The sequence below is a fragment of the Stegostoma tigrinum genome, chromosome 7 (genome assembly GCF_030684315.1).
Source record: "Stegostoma tigrinum isolate sSteTig4 chromosome 7, sSteTig4.hap1, whole genome shotgun sequence".
Classification (NCBI taxonomy): Eukaryota; Metazoa; Chordata; class Chondrichthyes; order Orectolobiformes; family Stegostomatidae; genus Stegostoma; species Stegostoma tigrinum.
Genome location: NC_081360.1, coordinates 22347830 through 22374975, shown reverse-complemented (window position 1 = coordinate 22374975; position 27146 = coordinate 22347830). Strand labels below are relative to the sequence as shown.

The following is a 27146-nucleotide window of genomic DNA, read 5'->3' as shown; positions in this document are numbered from 1 at the left end:
CCTGGAGGGGAGCAGAGATACCCAGTGTGCCCGGAGGGGAGCAGGGATACCCAGTGTGCCCGGAGCGGAGCAGGGATACCCAGTGTGCCCAGAGTGGAGCAGGGTTACCCAGTGTGCCTGGAGGGAAGCAGGGATACCCAGTGTGCCCGGAGCGGAGCAGGGATACCCAGTGTGCCCGAAGCGGAGCAGGGTTACCCAGTGTGCCTGGAGGGAAGCAGGGATACCCAGTGTGCCCGGAGCAGGGATACCCAGTGCGCCTGGAGGGGAGCAGAGATACCCAGTGTGCCCAGAGCAGCGATACCCAATGTGCCCGGAGTGGAGCAAGGATACCCAGTGTGCCTGGAGGGGAGCAGAGATACTCAGTGTGCCTGGAGGGGAGCAGAGATACCCAGTGTGCCCAGAAGGGAGCAGGGATACCCACTGTGCCTGGAACGGAGCAGGGATACCCAGTGTGTCTGGAACGGAGCGGGGATACCCAGTGTGTCTGGAGCAGAGCTGGGATACCCAGTGTGTCTGGAACGGAGAAGGGATACACAGTGTGCCCGGAGGGGAGCAGGGATACCCGGTGTGCCCGGAGGGGAGCAGGGATACCCGGTATGCCCCGAGGGGAGCAGGGATACCCAGTGTGCCTGGAATGGAGCAGGGATACCCAATGTGCCCGGAGCGGAGTTGGGGTACCCAGTGTTCCCAGAGCGGAGCGGGGGCATTGGTCGTGCCCAGAGTGGAGCGGGGAATGTTGTTGGACTGGGGACGGTGCCAGGGGTCAGCAGTTTTGAGCCCAATCCACATGTGGAAACATTCTGCATTGTCCCACTGCAGGCTCTTTATCGAAACACCATAATGTTTATCTTTTTAACTGTAGTTCTTATTTTTCTAACTGATACTATGAACAGCTGTAAGCTAATGTAACTATTTTCTTTATTTTTCTATTTTGTAACGAAGATTCTTGTAAAGTCTTGGACTACTTGACTGAAATTTATCCTTTTACTTGAAGCTGCTAATTTAAACCGAAAGTCCCTGAGAGTCTTGTCGACGGGTCCAATCAAACAGATCAAGATTTCTGCAGCACAGCAGGTGAGAACAGCTCACTGGGTTTCGTAAGTGACTGATAGGATAGAGATAGAAGACCCAGTGGAATAATTGATAAAGTTTATGTGCTCTGTTATCAGTGCTTGGTGAAGTCTAGTAACGCTGTAAGTTTGGTGAGTAGGGAGTTCAGACAGAAGGCAAAGAGAGCTTTTCATCCTCTTTCTTTCTCTATCGTCAGCCTCAACAAGAGCAGGAGACAAAAAGCTGCACAAGACCAGTAAATCCTGAAAAACAATAATGCAGGGAAAACATCAGCTTTCAAGTGAGACTAGGAGCCACTGCAGAACATGTGTAACACCTTAACAGGTAAGACAGCTGACTATTTCCACTGCCCAGTCTTTAATGTGAAAATTGGTCTTCAGGTTAAAAATGTTTAAAGTATAATAAATAAGGCAAGGTCCCTGGTATATAATTAATATTCTTTAAACTAGATGAAATAAATGGAAAATAATCATTGAAGTCTAAGTTGCGGCAGGGTGGCTTGACCTGGTGAAATGCTCCTCCTGCACAATCTGGGAAATCAGGGAAACATCCTGTCTCCGGAGTCACCATATTTACAGGAAGTTATCCAGGTGCAGCTACTGAAAACCTTGGATCTGGAGCAGCGGCTGGAGTAACTATAAGGCCGGGGTCTTCATGGATAGCGCAGACGGTGGAGTGGTCACATCGCAGTAAAGAGTGCACAGGCAGAAAGGGAACGAGTGACTGCCAGGCATTGTAAAATCTCCAGGCAGGCAGTGCAGGAATCCATTGGGGCCACCTCCTCTCTGACAGATTTTCCTTTACGGATACTAGCACTGAGTGGGGAACATCTTTGGCACAGGGAGTGGCTCAGTGGCATGCGTTGGTGTTGAGTTGCTCCGGGGGAAACAGTTGAAAAAAAAGTGCATGAGAGCAAATAATGCTCGGGGACTCTATGATAAGGGGAACATATAAACCGTGGCCGCAGTTGTGACATCAGGATAGTACCTTGCCTCCCTGGTGCCAGGATCAAGAAATCACGGAGTGGCTATAGGACATCCTGAAAGTGAAGGAAGAGCAATCAAATGTTATGGTCGATATCAGTACCAACAAAATAGATGAAGAGATGACATCCTACAAATACAGGTTTGGGTGGTAAGTTTGCAGACGACATTGAAATTGGAGGTGCAGTGGTCAGCAAGGAAGGTTACTGCAGAGTACAACAGGATCTTGATCAGATGGGCCAATACGCCGAGAAGTGGCAGACGGAGTTTAATTTAGATAAATATGGGGTGCTGCATTTCGGAAAGGCAAATCAGCGCAGGCCTTATACATTTAATGGTAAGGTCCTGGGAGTGTTGCTGAACAAAGACCTTGGAGTGCAGGTTCACATTTCCCTGAAAATGGAGTCACAGGTAGACAGGATAGTGAAGAAGGCATTTGGTATGCTCGCCTTTATTGGTCACTACATGGAATATTGGAGTTGGGAGGACATGTTGTGGCTGTACGGGACTTTGGTTTGGCCACTTATGGTGTGTTTTGCACGCAATTCTGGTCTCCCTGCTTTCGGAAGGATATTGTGAAAGTTGTAAGGGTTCAGAAAAGATTGACAAGGATGTCGCCAGGGTTGGAGAGTTTGAGCTATAGGGGGAGGCTGAATAGGTCGGCGCTGCATTCCCTGGGGTGTTGGAGGCTGAGGGTTGACTTTTTAGAGGTTTATATAATCGTGGCGGGGCCGGGGGGTGGAGGCATAGATAGGGTAAATAGGCAAGGTCTTTTCCCTGGGGTGGGGGAGTCCAAAACTTGAGTGAATAGGTTTAAGGTGAGAGGGAGAAGATTTATAAGGGACCTAAGGAGCAAGGTTTTCACGCAGAGGGTGGTGCATGTATGGAATGAGCTGCCAGAGAAAGTGGTGGAGGCTGGTACAGTTAGAACATTTAAAAGGCATCTGGATGGGTACATGAATAGGAAAGGTTTAGAGTGATATGGGACAAATGCTGGCAAATGAGACTATGTTGATTTAAGATATCCGGTTGGCATGGATGAGTGGGACCAAAGGGTCTGTTTCCATGCTGTACATCTCTATGACTCTATGCCAACATAAGGAGCTACAAAATAAGTGATGGCTTAGAATCTTGGTAGTAATCTCTGCAATAAAACATCCTTGTTCTGTATTCAAACTCTTCTGCGATGGAGGTCAAAATAGCACTTGCCTTCCTAACATTTTGTCGTATCTGCATGCTTGTCTTCAGTGACCAGTCTACAAGAGCACACAAGACCCTGTGTACATCAACAGTTCCTTTTCTATCAACATTTAAATAATAGTCCGCCATTCTTGTTTTCCTACTGAAGTGGACATCTTCAAATTTATTCAAGTTGTACTGCGTCTGCCTATTCGCCCAACTTATATGAGTCACCTTGAAGCCTTTTGGTGTCCTCTTTACCACTCCCATTCTCACTTGGCTTTGTGTCATCAGCAAACTTGGAAATATTATATTTGATTTCCTCATCCCTAGACATTGATACATATTGTGAATGGCCAGCGATCCCAACGTTTTGTGCCAGCAAGATCAGGAATTTGAGAAGAGACTGCCTTAACGTGTTGCTGTCGAGGTTTAGATTCTTGTGGCATTGGGATTCATTGTGGAGGAGATGGGACCCATTCAAGCTGGACAGTTGCACACCAGCAGGGCTGACATCAATATCCTCACAGGGGCATTGTCTAGTTCATTGGGGGAATGTCTAGACCATAATGGAAGTGGGCTGGGAACCGGAACGGGAAGGCAAGACTGAAGGAATCAAAGATGGAAACAAAGGTTAGACAAGTCGAAAGCAAAAGGACATGACAGAAGAAAGAAGGGCTATCAGCAAGTAGGGTCGTGATTCAAAAAAGAAAGCATGAAAATGTAAAGAAATTTAAAGGTCCCAAAGCTGAATACGTGGAACACTCGTAATAAGGTGGACAAATTAACAGTGCAGATAACTATAAATGGGTGGGATGTGATTGTGATACTAGAAATATGGCTGTGGTGTTACCAAGGCTGGGAGTTGGATATTCAAGGCTATCAAATCTTTATGAAGGATGGGCAAAAAATGAAAAGGAAGTGGCATGTCATTGATAGAGAATAATGAAAACAATGTATCAATGAGAAAGGTTCTTAGTGCAGAAAATCCAGGTGTAGAATCAGTCTGGACAGAGTTCAGAAGTAATAAGGGGTGGAAGTTATAAATGGGTGTTGTCTATAGGCTTCCAAACAATTGGTGAGCTACGGGATGGCTGCATTCGGAAAATATGCAACAAAGGTGCTAGTCAGTGTAGGGTCCTTAATTTACATACAGAGTGAGCAAACCACCTGAGCAATAAACCTGCGATGGATACATTCCTGCAATGTTTACAAGAAGGTTATGTGGACCAGTACATTGAAATTATCTCAGGTTTTATTTTGTGCAATGAGAGGGGGTCAATTATGAATGGTGTTATGAGGGCTCTTTTAAGAAACAGTGATCATATCATGATAGAATTCTTCAATGGGGGAGAAATTGGAGTAGTCCAATCATAAACTAGGGTATTCAACTTAAGCAAAACAAATTCTGAAGGTACGAGGGCTGCAATAGGCTGGGCAACCTCATTGAAAGGCATGATAATGGATGGGCAATGGTTAGTATTTAAGAAATTATCACATGCATTGTAATAGTTATTGCATTCCTTTTGAGTGAAAGAACACAAGTAGCCCAACCACGGCTAATGAAAGAAGTTAAGGCTAGTTTTAGATCAAAAGAGGAATCACATAAAGATGCTTTATAAAAAGCAAGCTTGAGGGCTGTGAGCAATTTTGAATGCAGCAAAGGAAGACCAAGAAGTTAATTAAAGAATTAGAATACCCCACTTGCTACTTCTTTGTTCACTCACTTAAACAATCAATATCTGTTTAATCTCCGTTATATAAACAATATTACTTATTTCTGGGCAGGAAAGCCACAGGTCTACTTTAGTTTGAGGCAGCTGGACATTTAAGGGAGTTGGGGTTTGGGGAGTTCCCAATACAAAGTATCAGTAAATCTTGGAAATGGCTGAACTGAGCCAAGTTAGCTCATCTTTTGAAAAAAACATTTCATTCCAGACCAGTAGTCATCTCCAGGTTTTCTGACCTCCTAGTTTTACTATTTTATCCCTTGTAGAGAGTTTTTAAAGGACTTGATGAGGGGTGAATGGGTTAAGGAAGATGTGAAAGTCTTAAGAAATTTGGGATGTCATTACAGCAGCTGACTGACTTATTCAGGGATTTGGGCAATTATTAAAGAAGCTTGGGGCTTCAGGGGTTTATTCAGAAGCTCACGGTTGCGCAGAATAAAAGCCATTTGGATATGGCTACAGGATATATTAAGGGGTTGAGGTTTTCATGGGAATGGAGATCAAACAGATTTGGGTGTGTTAAAGCCACTCTGAGTCATAGGATCCTTACAGTGTGGAAGCAGGCCACTCAGCCCATCGAGTCCACACTGACCCTCTAAACAGTGTCCCGTCCAAACCCAGACCTCCACTCTATTGCTCTAAGCCCATAACTACGTGGCAAGTCCACCCAGCCTGGACACTGCGGGCAATTTCCCATGGCCAATCCACCCTAATCTGCGCATCTTTGTGGACTGTGGGAGGAAACTGGAGCACCCGGAGGAAACCCACGCAGACATGGGGCAGAACGTGTAAACACTTATGCAGTCACCTGATGGTGGAATCGAACCTGGGTCCCTGGCACTGTGAGCCAGTGCCGCCCCCCAGGTCTGCATGCAAGGGAGTTGCTCAAGTGTTTGAAGGGTGTTCAAGGGGCAGTGGGTACAGCTCCAACAATGCTGGTTAAACTTGGCATCGCCAACCAGGGCAACACAACGTGCTCAGGGATTTTTGGGGAGGAGTTGGGGAGGAGGAGGACGGTCATACACTTTGCAATGAATTGTTGGTGTGAAGTGGGAAAACAAATTTGCATGAAGGAACTGGAATGCAACAGCTCAGGCATTGGAAGGGGGATCTTAAAGCAGCAGGAAAGGTTACTGGAGAAAATGGGAACTGCAGATGCTGGAGAATCCAAGATAACAAAGTATGAAGCTGGATGAACACAGCAGGCCAAGCCGCATCTCAGGAGCACAAGATGCTGCTTAGCCAGCTGTGTTCATCCAGCTTCACACTTTGTTATCTAGGAAAGGTTACTGCAGCAGACCAGGGGCATGAACCAGTCAGTGGCTGGAGGTGGTACCTCAGCGAAAGACACGCGCGTGCTCTCGTGTCTGTGCGTGCGTTCGTTTGTGGCAAGGCACCGCGCTCGGCGCCTCTGCGTCTCCGGATGTGCGTCGGCTAGTCACGAAGGACCCCGCAACCGACAAGGATGGCGGCGCGGAGGCTGCTGGCGGCTCGGGGAGTCCGACAGTTCCTTCAACCCGGGGTCAGTGCGCTCACACCCCCGGGGGGGAAGGCGGGGGCGGGAGAAAGAATAGGATGGATGGATGGAGGGTGGGTGGGTGTGAGTGAAGACCCTGGAAAAGAGAGGGGGAGGGAGATGAGCCAAAGTGTCAGGGGCAGGTGGAGGTCACGGCGGGCGGGCGGGGAGGGACAGACAATACAAGGAGCCAAAAGGAAAAATTGAAGCAAACTGCTGGGCAATTCTTACAGTTAGGGCATGAAACATAATCTGCTGAGAGCAGGGTTAGCAACGCAGAGCTGGGGATACACGAGTCGCTCTGCAGTGTTATCTTCCTGTTACAATCTGTAACTTCCAGGCCCAATGTATCAGGTTACAGTCCAACAGGTTCATATCGAACTCACAAACTTTTGTGGTGCTGTTCCTTCGCCAGGCTCGCAACCTGGCACTGTGTGACTTCTGACTCTGCGAAGTGACAAGAGAGGACTTTGTGCATGCCGAACAGCAAATGATGAAGCGAGGCAATCCCACAACCAACGGGTCACTTCTAAGCTGTGCAGTCCTGCTGTAGCCAATTGTGAATGGTGATGGGCAGTTAATGAAATAACTGCAGAAGGCAGCTTCACAAATACCCACTTTCTCATTGTGGGGGGAGCCCAGTTTTTTTTAGTGCAAAAGACAAATATATGCATCCAATATCAGAGAGTGGGTGCCAAGTGGATGACATGTCTCAATTTACTTTAGAGGGCCCCAGCATCAGAGACATCAGATTTTAACCAATTTGGTTCATGCCACATGATATCAAGAAAGGGCTGAAGTTCCTTGGTGCTGAAAAGGTGATGGGTTGTAACAGTATTCCTGCGATAGTTGAAGACTTACACTCCAGAGCAAGCTAAACCCCTAGCTCAAGCTATTCCAGTGCAGCTGCCACACTGCTATTTAGCTGGCACTGTGAAAGATTGCACCGGTTTGTTCTGCCCACAAAAGAGGATAAATTCAGTCCTGCTATTTATAACCACTGCACATCAGGCCAATGGCTGTCTGTTAATAAAAACTATGTGTAGTTAAGAGAGATGTGTTTTCCTGCATCTCTCTCAGTTTGTGTTTTTCTGCTTTGGGCTCCAGGCTCAGATCCACATGACTCCCCACAGAGAGCTGAGGTATGGTTGGTTGGCTTACATGTTAGGCGACACAACAATGCGAAAGTTCAAGGACAACAGTAAAATCATCACCGTTGATGGAAACCTTGCTTCTGGAAAAGGTGCCTTAGCGAAAAGCTTGGCTGAGAAACTAGGTAAAATGCTGGGATTGTTTTATTTTTCTCACAGCAAATGTTAAACATCTCTTTATTGTTTGTGCTCCTGTTTTCTATGCTGTATTGCTTATTGGATGTTTTAGGTCATAGATGTCGTGCAATTCATATTTGTTATTGTATAACTGGATAATGAGGGCTGAAATATGTTGCAATGAACAACCATAGCTTATAACCTCTTCAAAGCAGTCTTCTGGAAATTTTGAGTAATCACAAATAAAACTGAAACGTCGCCCAAAACTGTAAGTGCAGTTGAGCTGGTCCTAATTTGATCAAAGCTGCTTGTAAATTTTCTGTGATGTGCTACAATCACAGTAAGGATTGTTCTCATTTAATGAGAAATTCGATAACCCCATAAATTTAACTGAAAGAACCAGAACAATAAAATCACTCAATTGTAAGCAAAACAACCTTTGTCTACCTTCTCTGGACTACCTCCAATGCCAATATATCTTTCCTTCAAAAAACAGCCCAAAAGTATTTCAGCTGCGGTTTGACTAATGTTTTGCATAGTTTTCTTCATAACATCATTAGTTCACAGTAATGCTATTTTAAACAATACCATTTCTTGTAATTGAAAAGGATTATTTGCAGTGTTTTTTTTCTACCATGAAATGCTTTATATGTCACAAAGATGTGAAATATGCTGTATGACTGCAAGTATTTTGTCTTACTTGAGATACCATGTTCTTATTGCAATTTATCAACACTCTGCTTTCTTCAGACATGTTGTATATCCCTGAGGTTGATGTTCATTACTGGGACTGGAAGACAGGTGATGGCCAGAAGTTAAGTTCTGCATTTAATGGTAACTGCAGTGTGGAAAAGTTTTACAAGGACCCTCAATCTCCAGATGGAAATTCCTATCGGCTGCAGAGTTGGATGTACCACCTTCGGACCCTGCAGTACTCTGACGCTCTGGAGCACCTTCTTCAAACAGGTGCGGACTTGAAAAGAAATTATTTATTTTTCTTGCAAAAGCGAGAAGTCCAAATTTAAATAAATTTCTGGTGTGGCAGTTTATTTTCCATTAAGAAGGAGCAGTTGTAAACTCATTTCACTCTTGACTACTATAGGATTCTTCTATAAGATATTCAGAGTTTTATCTCTCAAGAGTTGACCTTGGATTTTCATCAAGGCAGAATGACTAGGGAGTCTTTGGAAATCAGTGAATCAGCATAGATTCTGGGACCCTGGCTCTATCCCCAGTCCTTCCAGTTTTCAGTGCCTTTCCTTCATTGGTAAGCCCGGTTCAGGTTTTGAGGCCATATCCAGCATTCCAGACCTGGCTGGTTCCATTGTAGGTTTGTGGGATCTCAGCCAGAACAGCGTTCTGAATCTTGGTTGAGAGTCCAGAAACTCATTAGGGTGGTAAATCACTTTGGTCCCAGGTGATTGAAAATTTCTCTGCGCCTCTGATCTCTACTGCCAATTGCATAATATTCATTTACATAAGAGGTTTCAGGTGTTTACAGTTTTTGCCATTGACACTTTAAATGTTCAGGGTAATTAACACTTTTATTCCTTCAAGTGCAAGGACTTTCCATTAAAATTAGTGGAAAGTTATGAAATTTTTTGAAGCCTATTTCACTCATCCTGTTATTACGATTGAGTTCATTTGTTCTATGCAGTTTATACTGGGCCAGTAGGCAGGTAAATGCAATATGACTGTCATGGGGGGAGTGAGAAACCATGGAGTGGCATAGCCTTCTGTATAGGCTTGAGTTGACATTGGTGGCTCATTATATGTGACTGTGGTGAGATGAGTGGTGAAGGTTAGAGGGCTTTTCTGTTATTATTACAATAACTGGGATGAAGTCCCACTACATCAAAGCAGGCCTTTTAACAGAATGACAGTGAAGCCTGTCAAATTCACTGCAGCTGATGTTTTATAGAAAATGATGTGAAGACTAAAGATCCTTTATCGTAATAATCCAAAGTCTTTCGACGCCAGGATTATTTATGGATTGGAAATGTAACTCCATCATTTAAGGAAGGCGAGAGAGAGAGAGAGCGGGAAACTATTAAGTTAAAGGTCTGTTTGCCACATTGTTTGTGGGAGAGTTACTGAAATATGTAATTGAAGTCAGAAACTGAGCACATTAATTGTGAAAAACAAAGAGCAAGCAAGTATTTATAAAGAAGAGCTCATGTCTGGCAAATCTAATTTAAATTTCCGAGGAAGTAACTAAAAGAAATTGTGTGAGGTCTGTAATTATTTGGGAACATGAGTTGTGAAGTAGTGGTAAATGTTTTTTTTTTCAGTTTTCAGTTCTATAAAGGTGACTTGTTTACTTTTAAGAATCAGGAATTTACTGTCGTAGGTTGAAACAGAATTTCTAAGAAAGAATGTGAATAAAGCTAAATGATTAGACCAGCTACCTGGTGAAATAATTGCCAAATGATTACTAAGTTCAGCATTTATGATCTAGGGGAAGGGTCCAGAAGCAGCTTAAACTTAGAAGAAAACATGCATGCCAGGGTTGCGCTGATAAGCGAACTGAAAATGGTCAAAGTAATTGGATAAAAAGCCCTGACTGAGTTCTGTGAGAAAACTCAGTGATTTAGACTATCTGTGTGCACAGGCAGAGACAGAGAGAACCACATCTCGTGATTGTAGCCAAAATTTACTGAAAGGAAACTCTTATGCGCCTGTCGGTTGAGGAAGAAACAGTGAACATCTTAGTGATAATTTGTCGGATGTTGAATGTCTGAGAAAGATATTGCTGGGATAAGGAATTCATTTTTTTTCTCTTTATGATGACATCTTTCTATGTTTTATCTCCTATTGTGCTTTAGTAAACTTATTGTTCTTTTGTTAAAAGTGCAATGGCAGCTTCTTGTGAGCATGCTCGGTGACAAGGCACCACGGTAACCAAATTGCAAAAATAATTTCCTCATCGATCAAGCCAGGTTTCTCTCGAAATCTGACTTGTTCAGTATTATCATCACACTGTAGGCAGGGTAATGTCAGTAAATTGTAGGTTATCACGGACTTCCAGAAGTCATTTAATAAGATTGAGAATAAGTGACTGTTAGCTCAAAACAAAGATCATAAAATTGAAGATAAGTTAGTAAACTGGCTTGTAGGTTGTCATTGAGCGCCAACCCAAGGTGTAAGGATTGTGCACTCAAACTGGCAGAGTGAAATTTGAAGAGTTTCCCAGGGATTGTTACAACTCTGCTTGTCACCTTAAGAACTAGCTGGATAAACTCTCTTTCCCAACAGAGGAGCTTAAGTTCAGCCTGGTAAAGTTGATATACATTGTGAATCACATCTAGGGGTAGGTGTAAGGATTGAAGTCATGATAATGAAAAGGGGCATGAATTTTCCAAGTAGAAGCTGCAAATCACAAAGGTTCTGACAGCTGTATCATGGTATAACCAATTAACAGGATAAACATTTTCAACACACTTTGCATTTTGATCCGTTTGTGTTTGCACCTTTAGGGCAGGGTGTTGTATTGGAACGGTCGCCCTACAGTGACTATGTTTTTCTTGAAGCGATGTACAAACAAGGATATATCCGGAAGCAGTGTAAGTAATACCATTTTGTAGCAGCAGTGCTTTGCACGGTTTGCATTCTTCACCTGTTAAGAAGGATTTCTTTGAGCTGGATGTGGCTTGATGTTTATATTGTCCTGATTCCCTTTTGACCTTTAAGAGTACAGGCACCTGCAACTTTGCCCAAGTTGCAGTCTTCATCTAAGGTCTGTACCAATAGGTTTCTTAATTACTCCAAAGCACTGAGACCTTTTTTTACAGTTGTGGAATGAGACAGTCCAAGGTGATGTTGGCAGATTGTACTTTCTGTTCTGTGCATTACAAATTGTTTAGAGCACAGAAAGTGACTTTTCATCAATGGTGTTAGTCATGCCTCACACAAGCCTCTTCCTACACATTTTCATTGAACCCTATCAATGTATTCTTTTCTTTCACTCTCATGTGTATCTAACTTTTGCCTAAATGCACCTCCACCATTTGTGTCTCATTATTGAATTCTGACATTCTTGCCACTCCTTGGGTAAATAAATTTCTCCTGAATTTCATTTTAGATTAATTGATGACTCTCTTAGGCGCATGGCCTATAATTTTGGACCCCACCCAAGTGGAGGCACCTTCTTTGTGTCTACCCTGCTTCCCAAACACTGATTATTTGTGTCAATAGATGAACATCAGGGCACCCAGCGACTCATCTTGTGGCACCTCAAAACATTTGCTATTCCAAGTAACTACCTTTACTCCCAAAATTGCATTGTTCCTTAGTTCGACAACATTTTTGAAGTCACTGCTTTATTTATATATGTATATTTTGTAAGCGAAAAGGAATTTGAAGGCACTGAAATACATGACTAAAGATTAACGTAGCAAACGGTATATTGATCCAGTGCATGCAATCTTTAACTAAATGTCAAGTTGTTACAATGGTGTATTTCAGCTTGAAGATCTTTTCATATTTACTGCACTCAATTTGGCAATGAAATTTTTTTTGTACCCATTTTTTTCTTTGCATGCCTTCAGCTGGCAGCTATGGAGAGGAAGTGTATTATGCAGAGAACATGTTACGATAATAGCCACGTTCAGACTGACTTCTGGGAAGGTGGGACTATCTCATCATAAGGCATTGAGGAGACTGGGCTTACGTTCTCTGTGGTTGAGGAGAGTAAAACAGGATCTCATGGAATCTTGCAATATTCTTAAAGGGTTAGACAGAGTAAATGCGGACAGGGTGTTTCCTCTGGCTGCAGAATCGACAACCAGAGAGACAGTCTCTGAATAAAAGGCATACAGTTAAGGACCCAGATTAGGAAGAACCTTTTAGCTTGAAGGATGTTGAAGCTTTGGAGCTCACTATTTGAGAGGGCTGAGGAAGCTCAGGAAATCATAGAAAGTGGAGAGTGAAGGAGGACGCTGTTTGGCCCATCAAGGCTTCAGCGACCCTCCAAAGAGCATCCCACTCAGACCCAGCCGCCCCACTGTATCAAGTAACCCCGCATTACATTCCTGAACATTATGGTTAATTTCAGTATGGCTAATACACACAACCTGTCCATCTTTGGACTGTGGGAGGGAACTGGAGCACCCAGCGAAAACACGTGTAAACATGACGAGAATGTACAAACTTCACACACCATCACCTGAAACTGGAATTGAGCCCAGGTCCCCAGTGCTGTGAGGCAGCAGTGTGAACGTCTGAGCCATTGTGCCACCAGTGCTTAAATAACTTTAAGACGGAGATTGGGAGATTGATAGATTGATAGCTCCGTGAAAGTGGCAAAAGTGGATAAGGTGGTGAAGAAGGCAAATGGCATGCTTGTCTGCATTGAGTGAGTATAAAGGTTGGCAAGTCATATTGCAGCTGTGTAAAATTTAGGTCAGGCAACATTCGGAGTACAGTGTGCGGTTCTGGTTGCCACACTATACAAAGGGTGTGGATGCTTTGGAGAGGGTGCAGAAGACGATTATCAGGATGTTACCTGGACTAGAGTGTATTAACTATTGGGAGAGGTTGGACAAACCTGGACTGTTTCCACTAAGGCTAGTGGCAGGGGAATGACCTGATAAAAGTATATAAAGTTATGAGAGGCATTGTTAGAGTGGATAGTCAGAGAAAGGTGGAAATGTCACATACTAGAGTGCAAAGGTTTAAGGTGAAGGGGGAAATGTTTAAAAGAGATGCGCAAGGGAAGTTTGTTGTTTAGACACAGGATAGTAGGTGCCTGGATTCTCCTGCCAGGGGAGGTGGTAAATGCAGATATGGTAGGAAAGTTTAATGGGCATTTCGACAGAGACATGAATGGGCAGAGAACAGAAGGATATGGACCGTGTGCAGGCAAGAGAGGATTAGTTTAGAATAGAATCCCGGTTGGCACAGACACGGTGGGCTGAAGGGCCTGTTCCTTTGCTGTACTGTTCTGTGTTATCTGAAAAGGAAGGGGATGTAGGGTTACAGGAAGTAGTGGGGAGAATGAACAGTCCGTCTTAACCATTCAGGGAGCTGGTGCGGAGAAGGACAACCTGAATGGCCTCATCCACACTGCAACAATCCACAATTCAGTAACTTCTCTGATGTAGGCTCAAACCAGAATGCGTTCACTTAAATTTAAATAAACAGTGCTCGAGCAGGCCTGTTCAGTTTGTTTATCCTGGCAAATGATAGCTTCAACAATGTAAGGTATACTACTGAAAACCTCTCTGGGCAAACACAAAGTCCAGAACAAATAAGTTGACAGGCTTAGCTCAGTGCAGTTTAATTTATTTTATGTGAAATAACCAAGACTAAATGTGGAGCATAGTCCCTTTGATACTGGGATCAGGAATTATATTAGGTCAATTTGGACCAGTTGATGGTGAATTTAACCAACACATACAGTATGTAAGCATGGTATAAAGTGATTTATTCCAGTTTTAACAATTCAAAATGCGTCACATAAACCACAATCATGTTTTGATTAAAATTTTTAGAGGCATTACAAGTATTTTGAAGTCTGAAAAGGGGAAGGCATGCTCCAACAGCACAGTTATTGAAAAGAACTTTACTGTTTTTTTTTCATTCAAAGTTACATGTGACCCTGCCACAGCATGGAAACATCCCTTATTACTGAGGAACATAGAAGGCTGGTTTGATCTTGTCGCAGTTGTTTCCTTTGTCAGATGCTATGAATGACATGTGGCTAGGTTGATCTCACCCTGAAAATCTTTGCTTGCCAATTTGTCCAATCGTGTACATTATGGATTCTGTGATTCTATAATTTTACAGTGTAAAAGATGGTCATTTGGCCCATCGAGGCTGCACCCAATCCCCCCCCAAAGAGCATCCCTCTCAGACCTAGCCTCATACCCTATTCCTGTTTTTGCCGTGACCATCCCACCTAGCCTGCACATCCCTGGGCACTGTGGGCAGCTTAGCATGGCCAATCCACCTACCATGAGCATCTTTGGACTGTGGGAGGAAACCAGAGCACCTGGAGAATGTGCAAAATCTACACAGGCTGTCACCTGAGGCTGGAATCGAACCTGGATCCCTTGTGCTGTGAGGCTGCACTGCTAACCACTGAGCTACTGTGCTGCCAGTGCTCCAATAATGATTAAAACCAAGATTGATTAATTTCAGGTTATTGATGATATCAAGGGGTGTTTGTGCAGTGTGGAAATGTTGTTTTGATGTAGATAATCAGCTATGATCTAAAATGTAGCAAGTTAAGGAACTGAATGGCGTACTCCCGCCCCTATTTTCCAATACTGCCAAAGAACAAGAGCGTGGGCTTGTTGTGAGGTTATCATTGGGTCACTCAATAATTAGAGTTACTGAACAGTCAGTTTTTAGTCATTAGTCAGAGTTAAGATGGAGAGGGCAGTGGAATCAGCTCTGTGCAGGGCAAATGCTGCCTTTAGCCACTTTCTCAGCAACACAGCTAACGGTCACGCTCTGTGTAGTTGGGCCTTCAAAAGAAGTCCCATGAGCTGTTAGTAGCACTCCATGAAGTTAGGGCATAGGAGAAATGCTGAAGAGCTGATTATGATGGTCTGCTGCAGAGCGAAGAGGCTTTGTCCCCAAAAGAATGCTGCTGTGGCAGGGTTCTAGTGCTTAAAATGCTGAGAAATTCTGGAAGCCTCTAGGTTTGACGGAGATTCAGGCAAAGTCCCAGGAGTGGGAGTTGCTTAGGAGAAGTGCATAAGCCAGTAATTGTCCAGTGCAGCTGCTCCCTAACTGGAATTTCCTAAATCTCCAACTGAAGTCTATATTAGACCATAACCCAAACGCTGTTGTGAAACCCTGCTCTATTTTCAGGTATCGACCATTACAATGAACTCAAAGGAAACAGCATTTGTGAGTTCCTTCCCCCTCACCTTGTCATCTATCTGGATGTACCTGTTGTGGAAATACAGAAGCGGTTGAAACAGCATGGTGAAGTAAGGGCTTTTTGTACTCCTTTCGTTTTCATAGAGTAATGGAGCTGTCCAACTCATCCATGCCGACCAGATATCCGAAGTTAATCTAGTTCAGTTTGCTAGCATTTGTCCGCATAATCCGTCTAAACTCTTCCTTTTCATGCATCCAGCCAGATGCTTTTTAAATGTTATTATTGTACTAGCATCCGCTACTTCCTCTGGCAACTCATTCCAAATAAACACTGCCCTCTGTGGTTTCCATTATTTTATGGACAAATACTAGGGTATTGACAAATGCATATATCTTGGGTCATTTATTGCAGATGCAGTATTCAATGGAGACAAAATCAGTTTGGAGGCTGGTATTTTAATGAATTATTAAACTTCATATACAATAGTGGGGAAGTTTTGAGATGCTTTGCTTAGCACCGTAGTGCTGCTCTTTTCAAAAATGCTGAGAAGTGACTGTATCTGAGCAGTTTGTGATTCCTTGCATCAGCCTCATCTACTGTGGATCAAGGGCAAAAATTGTGTCCTGCTGTTTGCCACTTAGTGATATTGATTCAGTTGTTGATGATGTGTGACTTCAGGGTTTGTGGGGAAATAGGTTGTTTGCATAATCTCCTCCCCAGACCTGATCCACATGAGTTTCTCAATGAAGTGGCTGGAAGCTGTAAATTTCCCCTCAGGCAGTAAGCATGAGTTTGGAAAATATTCAACACAGTCATCATCCACATACTGGATTTGGTCGAAGCCTCAGGCTGAGATGGTTACCTGCTTTAAGACTAAGCTGAGCAGAAGCAGTCTCACAGCATCCTTGGGGCTATCTGAATATAAAGGCACAGTAATGAAACCATATGTAACATTTCTGCAACATGGGTCTTTAGATTGGGCCTTTCTTTCCAAATGGCAGAATATCGTTTTTTTCTCCATTGCCACATAGGGATGTTTAAACATGTAGACATCCTGGAGATTAAGCTTGTCAGCCCCCTGATAGCTTAGTGGAAGAACTTGCCCAAACACTTGAGGGTAAGGGTTACAAGGATGGGGTAGGGGGTTAGGTCTGGAGGGGGGAGTCTCTTTGGAAGGATGGTGTGGACTCAATGGATCAATGGCCTGCTTTCACACTGTAGGACTGTATAACTGAGGGAAGCTTCATTTACGCAACTCATTGGCTATAGATTTAACTTGGTATCAGATGAACGTTTGTGTATTTGTTGACACATCCAAGAGAGAGTTAGTTAAGTATGTGAGGGAGTAAAGAAGGGATGGATGTGCTGATGGTGTAATATGAAGGAGAGTTGTTGGAGGCTAATGTGGAACTCCCTCTAAAGCCTAGGTCAATGGGCTGGATGGCTTTTTCTGTATTTTCTACAAAACATCTAGCCAGGGGATTGATTTTGCTTCTTCTCTCTTTTGATTGCACTTTTTGATTCATGAACTAATCCAGCAAGAATATTACTCAACGTTCATGTTTTTATTTTGTGTGGGGTGAATTTTTGTGTTTGCTGAATGAAGAAGTTCAATCCTGCATGATGAGACCGTGGTATACAGTCAACCAGTGCGGCAATTAGCACTCCGTCTATTTACATTTTGACCTAAACTGGATGCAGAGATTTGCTGTTTGTAATTCTGTTTCGCCATATGATGAGTTTCAATCTCCTACAGCAATACAAAGGAAAAGTAGCGAAAATTGCAGCTACTGTAGTCACCTTTCCATGTACAAAGCTCTTTGTAGGCAGACGAGTTTAGAAAGTGTTGCATTTTCTGAAATGTGCTGTGCTTCAGTGTGCATAAATAGCAGTTTCTTGGCTTCACACTGTTAGCCCCTGTTAATGCAAGACAGTTACAGATAATATGCTGCAGTTTGATGTTTTTTAAGATTTGCTTAAGCAAGTTTTCACTTGTTTCAGGCTATTTGTAATTTCTACTGCACGTGAGATGTTCCTGAAATGTTGGCGTAATTCACTGACAGGGAGATATGCGTATATTTTAGCATAACTTGCTTATTCCTCTGTTTCAGGATTTTCCAAATTTTACATTATCCTGAAGCAGATGTTGAGTCAGTTGCCTCAAGTGTACATAATACACTATCTAGCAGCTTGAGTGCAGGCACCTGAACAAGTACCGATGGCTTTAGAGTGCTAATTATTCTTCCATTCCAAGACCCGTCGGTAAAATGTTGAGATGAATAATATCACTTATGTTGATTGGTGCTTGATTATGGGTCTGCTTTTGTTATTTCCTAATGTTGGTTCTCCATTTGAAATTGGCAATTCAGTGGAGACAAGCTATGTCCCTGAAGAGAAATTACATGGAGAGTTGAAGTCATCTTTGCTCTATAACCACACGACAGATGGGTAGAACAGCTTTGGCAAATGCCATGGTGCAGGCTGTTGTGTACTCCCCGCCCCAAGATTCTGAAGGATGCTGGCATAGTCCAGAACAACAAGAGAGCATGGTTACACTTGTACAAAAATTAGCTTTTAAAAATTGAGACAAAGCTTCCTTGTCTCTGCTTTACAGAAGAAACCCTCAAATCTATCCAGGAATATTTTAACCTGTGTCCATTCTGGGTAACGAGGTGTTGATTTTCAGTCTTTGGAGACAACACTGAGACATAGCAGTTTGCCTAGTGTTCTGCTGTATTTAGAGGTTGCGAATATAAACCACATGCCAGAGTATTTGAGCATACAATAAAATCATGACAGCAGTGTACAAGATAATTTTCTGATTCAGCATGTGGATGCACCTGCTAGAGAAGGTTTAAAACTTGATCTACCCTTGTAAAATAAGGCAGGGCAGGTGACTGAGGTGTGTGTGGGTGAACACTTTGGGGCCAGTGACCAAAATTCCATTAGTTTTAAAATAGCGATGGAAAAGAATAGACCAGATTTAAAAGTTGAAGTTCTAAATTGGAGGCAGGCCAATTTTGACGGTATTATTGAAGAACTTTCAAAAGTTGATTGCAAGCATGCATGTTTGCAGGTAAAGGGAATGCTGGAAAGTAGGAATCCCTCAGAAAATTAGATAACGGGAGTTCAGAGACATTATGTACCTGTTAAGGTAAACAACAAGGTAGATGTATGGAATGCTGGATGACTAGAGATGTTGCGGTTTTGGTCAAGAAAAAGAAGGAAGCATGTGTCAGGTATAGACAGCAGAGATTGGGTGAATCCGTAGAAGAGTATAAGTTGATTTATTGTCATGTGTACTGAAGTACAGTGAAAAGCTTTGTTTATGAGCAATACAGGCAGATCACTGTCAGCAAGGATGTATGGAACGATAAGACTTAGATGCATACAGGTTACATTGCGCAGAGCGTGTGCTAGGTGAGATCAGCTTGTTTGAGGCTAGAGACTCCATTCATCATTATAATAACGGCTGAGAAGAGGCTGTTGCTGAATCTGCTGGTGTGTGCATTCAGGCTGATGCTTGACATTAGAGATTGTATCATTAATGGGGTGCAATGGGTCTTTGTTGGCAGCCTTTCTGCATCAGCAACCCATATAAACGGAGTCGATGGGTGGAAGTTTGGCTTCTGAGATGGTCTGGGCTGTGCACACAACCTTCTGTAGTTTCTTACGGTCGTGGGCACAGCAGTTGCCATACCAGGCAGGCATGCACCCGACAGTATGCTTTCAATGGTGCATCAGTAAAAATTGGTGAAGACATTAGGAATATACTTGAGGGAAATCACAAGGGCAAAAAAGGGGCATTAGATAGCTTTGGCAAATGGGGTTAAGGAGAATCCAAAGGGATTCTACAAATACATAATGGGCAAAAAGTAACTACAGAGAGAATAGGACCCCTTTAAAGATCAGCAAGGCCACCTATGTGTGGAACTGTAGGAGATATTAAATGAGTATTTTTCATCAGTGTTTACTGTGTAGAATGATATGAAAGATGTAGAATGTGGGGGAAAAAATAGCGACTTGAAAATGTCCTTTTTGCGGGGAGATGGTGCTGGATGGCTTGAAATGCATAAAGGTGAGTAAATCACTGGGATTTCAGCTGTACCCCTAGAATTCAATAGCCACAGATGAGCTGCCATTATTGAAGAAAGTTGGTAAGGAAAGGCCAGGGAACTATAGACCAGTGAATCTGACACCGTTGGTGGATATGTTGTTGTCGGAAATCCTGAGGGGCAGGATGTACATGTATTTGGAAAGGCACGGACTGATTAGGGAATGGCTTTGTATGTGAGAAATAGTTTCCCACTAACGTATAATTGAATTTATTGAAGAAGTAAAAGTTAGGATTGATGAAGGCAGAGCAGTGGATGTTATCAATATGGTCTTCAGTAAGGTGTTTGACAAGGTTCCTCATGGTAGGCCACTTAACAAGGTTAGATTGCATTGAATGGAGGGAGAATGAGCTATTTGGATACTGGCTCAAAGGTAGAAGACCGATCGTGGTTGTGGAGGGTTGCTTTTCAGACTGGAGGCCTGTGACCAGTGGTGTGCCACAAAGATCGGTGCTGGGTCCACTGCTTTTCATTATATAAATGATTTGGATGTGAAAATAGGAGGTGTGGTTAGCAATTTTGCAGATGACACCAAAATTGCAGGTGTAGTTGGCAATGGCAAAGATTACCTCAATATAACAGGATCATGATCAGGTGGTGCAATGGGTTGAGGAGCAGCAGGTGGAGTTTAATTTAAATAAACATGAGTTGTTTCATTTTGGAAAGGCCAATCAGGGCAGGACTTATACATTTAATGATAAGGTCCTGGGGAGTGTTGTTGAACAAAGAGACTTTGGAGTGCAGGTTCATAGTTATTTGAAAGTGGAGCTGCAGGTAGATCGGGTAGTGAAGAAGGCATTTGGTATGCTTGCCACTATTGGTCAGTGCATTGAGCTATAGGAGTTGGGAGGCCATGTTGTGGCTGTACAGGACATTGGTTTGGCCACTTTTGGAATACTGTATGCAGTTCCAGTCTCCCGCTATGTTAAACCTGAAAGGGTTCAGGAGCCACGGTTGGAGGTTTGAGCCCCCAGGAGAGACTGAATAGGCTGGGGCTATTTTCCCTGGAGCATCGGAGGCTGAGGGGTGATTTTTTAGAGGTGTATCAAATCATGAGATGTGTGGATATGGTGAATAACCAAGGTCTTTTCCCAGGACAGGAGGGTCCAAAACTAGAGGGCATAGGTTTAAGGTGAGATGAGAAAGATATAAAAGGGACCTAAGGGGCAACTTTTTTCCACACATGTATATAAGGAATGAGCTGCCAGAGGAGGTGGTGGAGGCTGGTGCGGTTAGAACATTGAAAAGGCAACTGGACGGATATATAGATAGGCAGGGTTTAGAGGGAAATGGGGCAAATGCTATCAAATATGACTAGGTTTGTTTAGGATAACTGGTCAGCATGGACAAGTTGGACCAAAGGGGCTGTTTCCGTGCTGTTCGCCTCTGTGACTCTCTCTGACGGTGCAATGCTGTATTGTTAGAATTACCAGGTTTCAGAAATCAAACCAGTGCCCAAATGCATATTCAGGTAGATGTGAAAGGTTCCATGATATTTTTTGTGCTGGGAGTCCTGACCAACATGTTTCTGACTTGGTGCCACCAGTACTAACTGGTGGTTCACCTTGGTTGTCATTCCCATGCACAATGAGGTCACTCCTTTTGGCTGCAAAACTGACGCGACTACTTTGCAAACAAAAATGTTCACCTCAAGTGCTTGAAATACCCCCATCATCGTAAACGGTGCTTTATACATGCAGGGGCTCTTTCCAGGGGTGTTGAATGCTTTGGGGGCAGCAAAGCTGTAAGAAAAGGCTAGCAATGTTTATATTAAGGGAAGAAGGCAATATGAGGATGACATGTTCACTAAAATAGCACTAATTTTTACAACAGGATGAACTGTGTTATTTCTTTTTAAACAGAGCATTGTGCGGCCTAACTTTAACCAGCTTAGATAGAAAGTTGGAACTGGCAGGGAACATTCTCCAGCTACTTCCATTCTTAATGGCTCAGGGTAGCAGGGACAGGTACTCCAATCCCAATCTCACCATAAAACCCGCTGACAAGGAGGGACAGTTGTAGTCTGGCGCAGTGACCTTTACATCGCTGATGCCAGACACCAACTCTCCGACATCACCTCCTACCACTCCCTGGATCAGGACCCCACCCCCGAGCACTAAACCATCATCTCCCAAACCATTCACAACCTCATCACCTCAGGTGATCTCCCACCCACAGCCTCCAACCTCATTGTTCCCCAACCCCGCACCGCCCGCTTCCCATAATGCAAAAACCCGCCTGCCCTGGTTGACCCATTGTCTGCACCTGCTGCTGCCCCACCGAACTGATCTCCACCTATCTGGACTTCATTTTCTCCCACCTAGTCCAGGAACTCCCTACCTACGCCCGTGACACTACCCACGCCGGCCACCTCCTCCAGAACTTCCACTTCCCCAGTCCCCAACACCTCATTTTCACCATAGATGTCCAGTCCCTATACACCTGCATTCCCCATGCAGATGGCCTACAGGCCATCCACTTCTTCCTGCCCTGCAGGCCCGACCAGTCCCCTTCCATCAACAACCTCATCCACCTAGCCGAACTCGTCCTCACCCTCAACAACTTCTCTTTTGATTCCTCCCACTTCCTACAGACAAAGTGGGTGGCCATGGGTACCTGCCTGGGCCCAAGCTATACCTGCCTCTTTTGTAGGTTACGTGGAACAGTCCCTCTTCCGCACGTACACTGGCCCTAAACCCCATCTCTTCCTCCGTTACGTTGATGACTGTATCGGCGCCACCTCATGCTCTCACGAGGTGCTCGAACAGTTCATCCACTTCACGAACACCTTCCACCCCAACCTCAAGTTCACCTGGACCATCTCCAGCACATCCCTCACCTTCCTGGACCTCTCTGTCTCCATCTCAGGAAACCACCTAGAAACCGATATCATTTCAAGCCCACCGCCTCCCACAGCTACCTAGAATACATCACCTCCCACCCATCTTCCTGCAAAAATTCCATCCTCTATTCCCAATTCCTTCACCGCATCTGCTCTCACAATGAGGCATTCCACTCGTGTACATCTCAGACGTTCTCGTGCTTAAAGGACCGCGAAACACCCCCCCCCCCCCAGCCCGACTCCAGTGGTCGAGAACACCCTTCACCAGATTTCCCGCAACTCATCCCTCACACCCCGTCTCTGCACTAACCACCAAAAGAGAATCCCCCTCGTCCTCACATACCACCCCACCAACCTCCAGATACAGCGCATCATCCTCCGACACTTCCGCCATCTGCAATCCGACCCCACCACCAAAGACATTTTTCCATCCCCACCCTTGTCTGCTTTCTGGAGGGACCACTCTCTCCGTGACTCCCTTGTCTGCTCCACACTCCCCTCCAGCCCCACCAGACCCGGCACCTTTCCCTGCAACCGCAGGAAGTGCTACAGTTGACCCCATACTGTCTCCCTCACTCCCATCCCAGGCCCCAAGAAGACTTTCCACATCCAGCAGATGTTCACCTGCACATCTGCCAATATGGTATACTGCATCCGCTGCACCCGTTGTGGCCTCCTCTACATCAGGGAAACCAAGCTGACGCTTGGGGACCGCTTTGCAGAACACCTACGCTCGATTCACAATAAACAACTGCACCTCCCAGTCGTGAACCATTTCAACTCCCCCTCCCATTCCTCAGACAACATGTCCATCCTGGGCCTCCTGCAGGGCCACCATGATGCCACCCGAAGATTGCAGGAACAGCAAATCATATTCCGCTTGCGAACCCTGCAGCCCGATGATATCAATGTGTATTTCACAAGCTTCAAGATCTCCCCTCCCCCCACTGCATCCCAAAGCCAGCCCAGCTCGTTCCCGCCTCCTTAACCTCTCACCTATCCCCTCCTCCCACCTCAAGCCGCACCTCCATTTCCTACCTACTGACCTCATTCCGCCCCCTTGACCTGTCCGTCCTCCCCGGACTGACCTATCCCCTCCCTACTTGCCCACCTACACTCACCTGTACTGGCTCTCTCCCCGCCTCTTTAACTTGTCTGTCTCCTCTCCACCTATCTTTTCCTATACCAATCTTCAATCTGCCTCCCCCTCTCTCCCTATTTATTTCAGAACCCTCTTCCCCCTCCCCCTTTTCTGATGAAGGGTCAAGGTCCAAAATGTCAGCTTTTGTGCTCTTAAGATGCTGCTTGGCCTGCTGTGTTCATCCAGCTCCACACTTTATTATTTCGGATTCTCCAGCATCTCAGTTCCTATTATCTCAGGTACAACTTCTTGCTGGAAGTTTTGAACAAGGGCAAACAAAAAACAAGTTTCTGTCCTAAATTCTGATCAGCCACATCCAACTTGCATTTTCACGCTGCTCCCTGTCTCACGGGAATAATATTCTTGGGCGGAAGGGGGAAATGCTTTTTTCCAAAAGTGTCTTGATAGACATTTCTCTGGGCCATATGTCAGTCTAGCCTGTTCCCTGCATTGATTCTTTTCAGATGTTAATTGCATACAGAATTTATCTGTGTCTTTGAAGACTGATTTTTGCTGGATTTACCCTTGAGGATGCTACAAAGAAAGTTTGTGGCTCAAATTAAGCACCTGTTAACAGTCTCAATTGTGTCTGCCTATTGCAGGGGCTATGTTTGATTGTTACAGGAAAACAACCCCCGGTCATCCTTGAAGTTAGTGAAAAAGCAGAGCTTTTTTTCTGAGTGCATTGGCTGTGTGTTTTCTCGAACAGGAAGTAATTAAGTCAGAAGTCACACAACACCAGGTTAAAGTCCAACAGGTTTGTTTGAAATTACACAAGCTTACGTAACATAGCCTCTTTGTCAGGTGCAGTGAGAGAGGAGAGCGCACAGACAAAATTTATAGGCAGAGTGATCAAGGGCGGAGAGATCAAAAGATCATAAACTGGTGTGATTGGGGTGTCAGATGATAAGTCTCTGCAGGTGACCAAGTGTGTCAGATGGTGATTGAAGTGTCAACAGCGAATAAGCAGCAAAGGGATGACCTTTGGTTATTCAGCAAAGTCTGCACATTTTGGCAAAGGGTCACTGAGACTTTTGCAGAATTGTGCAACTTGAAATGAATTGAAACTGTTTATTAGATTTTACTTGTTACAAATATAAAGGCCAAAATATATTTGTCGCTAACAATGAAACTGAAGGATTATGATATTGCCCAGGTTAATGATCAGACATATTGTGGTCTGTACTGAATAATTATTTCACTAATCCAGTTAGAGTTGACTGTTTCTCATCCAGATGCTGCCACATGAGCACTTCTCTAATTCAGACATTCAGCATGTGTAGTACTTGCTCCTGTATAAACATTTCCTGTTTAACGTGTTTGCAACAATTTAAGTACTCAGTTGAGTTTTTATTTATGTTAAAAAAAACTTTATTCATAAAAATATCTTTATACACAGTCACTAAAGCAGTTCAGTTCAGTTCACTGTCATATGGAGAAAAATACATTGATAAACATTGGAATTTGACTCTATCCAGCAAACGAACCAAAGGCATTTCGTACCTGTACACAACTGTATTTACGCATATTTGAGGCACCGGGAGGGTCCAACAATTGACCGTTGCCCCGTTTAACTTGGACAGAAAGATATTAGGTGGTGGTCTTTCCCCATTGCACCTTGGTGGCAGCTTTAGTGCACCCCTCAGTACATAGTCCTGAACTGTGCCAGTCTGCAACACTCTGTAAAAGGTCAACTCCTGGTTTTAGCAAGAAGGCCAACAAATTTTAGGTGGACCAAAGTGTGTCTTTCACCAACTTGATGGTCTTCCTTGCACAGTTGATCCTTGTCTTGGTGTGTGTATTGCATTGCCAGCACAAAAGCAGAAATGTAGGTCTTCTCCACAGTAAAGACAAAGGGAGCACTTTAGGAATGTCCTCAAAACTGTTGAAGGGGTCAAATGTACCCACTAACGCATGGGATTTCTTGGCTTGAAACCAACTGGAATTGAGAAATTTGATTCTGGAAGGCATTGAGAGACTTCATCAGCGGTGAAGGTGTAAAGTTAACATGTCATGAGGAGCACACAAACTTCCAAACAACCCATCTACCCAGTTACCGTGCTCCGCATGTGACAGAATCGCATTGCTGATTGATCAGCTATCTCCGAAGTCATTGAGCTGGTCATCCTAGATCCCAGGCGACCATCTAAGAAGGGGATGCTGAACAGAGAATGGATATTGGTGGGTCATCTTCATTTAGTCTGCTAGTGTGACCCCTTCAGTTGCTTCTCATTTTGCTTTTCCATTTTGCTCCCACTGATTGTTCTGTCCTTCCTCCAGCAGCATCAGGAGCTTGAAGAATAGCATCTGGTCTTTCACCTCACTTTAATTGGATATTAATAGATACAAACATTACGATTAACAGCACATAGGTTACTATAGCTGAGATTGGGAAGCTGAAAGATATGGCATCACCTAGTTTAATGATGAAAAGATCATGGCTGATAACCAAGTGATCATCTTACTGGTCGACTGTTGGCTGATCATTGTCCCCTTCCCACAAGATTTCCAGGTTTAAATGGTTAAATTATTTGCAACAATTGGTTGGTATGGAGCACCTGGTCTTGCATTTTGCCTGAGTACTCGAAAATGCAGCATGTTTATCAGTGAGCAAATGTTAAGCAGTTCCACAGTGCATATAGAAGAACCATGAAATGCTACTATAGGTCAATTGTTTCCATTATTTTAATGCTGAAATTAGTTGCTGTGATTTCAGTGTTTGGATAGGAAAGGCAACTGCGTTTCCATGTATCAGCAGATTTTAGTATCCCCATAAACTACTTGATTTGTATTGTGCATTTACCACTGTAAAAATCTTGAGCACCTCATGGAGGAGATGATGGATACTGAGTATGAGAGTTCATGCAGAAGTCTGAAAAAACTATTTTCAAAGCAAACCTGTTTGGGGAGAGTTTTGTACGTCTCTGGAACAGATGGGTCTCCTCTCGGTAAGTTTTCAACACCCAGAAGGAAGATGACGAGGGAGGGAGACTTCCTTTTACAGAACATCTTTCCTGACTTTCCAAAGCCCTTCACAACCCCTAAAGTGTTTTCGAATTGGTTTAGGGAGGAAGTTCAACATTAGAAAAATGATTTAAGATATGGCAGTCGTATTGTTTTTCTGTCTGATCTTCAAGTGCTGTTCAAAAAGCATGCTCAAACTCAACAGCTGCAGAAATTTATGCCTCAAGAACTGGACTCTGAAACCTATCTTCAATCATATGAATTATAAACTATTTTTTTGATTGTTGGATACGTGCTCTATTCTTTTTCACTATTTTTCTCAAAACATTTGTATAGGTGAATAGTGACATACTTTGTTTATCCATTTGTTTACCATGAAATTCTATGATCTTTCATTTTAGCCTGTAAAAGTCTTGTTGGCTATTAAATTTAGCCACGCATTGAGTTTTAATAGAAGAGGTCTTCAGTTCTCTCTTATCCCTGTTCTTAACAGTACTAAACATTTA

At 43.8% G+C, this 27146-nt stretch overlaps 1 protein-coding gene and 1 long non-coding RNA gene across 2 annotated transcripts in view; both read left to right on the top strand.

The window, feature by feature from the left end:
• LOC125454190 (uncharacterized) overlaps nt 1-1375 on the top strand; it is a 45808-nt gene extending 44433 nt beyond the window's left edge. The window contains exons 2-3 of the long non-coding RNA XR_007247947.2: nt 943-1074; nt 1268-1375. This is a non-coding gene — a long non-coding RNA (uncharacterized LOC125454190). The remainder of the gene's footprint in view (nt 1-942; nt 1075-1267) is intronic.
• A 4983-nt stretch (nt 1376-6358) lies between these two features.
• Nucleotides 6359-27146, top strand: part of ndufa10 (NADH:ubiquinone oxidoreductase subunit A10) — a 53896-nt gene continuing 33108 nt past the window's right edge. The window contains exons 1-5 of the mRNA XM_048535309.2: nt 6359-6485; nt 7587-7755; nt 8498-8713; nt 11224-11310; nt 15566-15687. Of these exons, the coding sequence (XP_048391266.1) occupies nt 6429-6485; nt 7587-7755; nt 8498-8713; nt 11224-11310; nt 15566-15687 (651 nt within the window). The 5' untranslated portion in view covers nt 6359-6428. The remainder of the gene's footprint in view (nt 6486-7586; nt 7756-8497; nt 8714-11223; nt 11311-15565; nt 15688-27146) is intronic.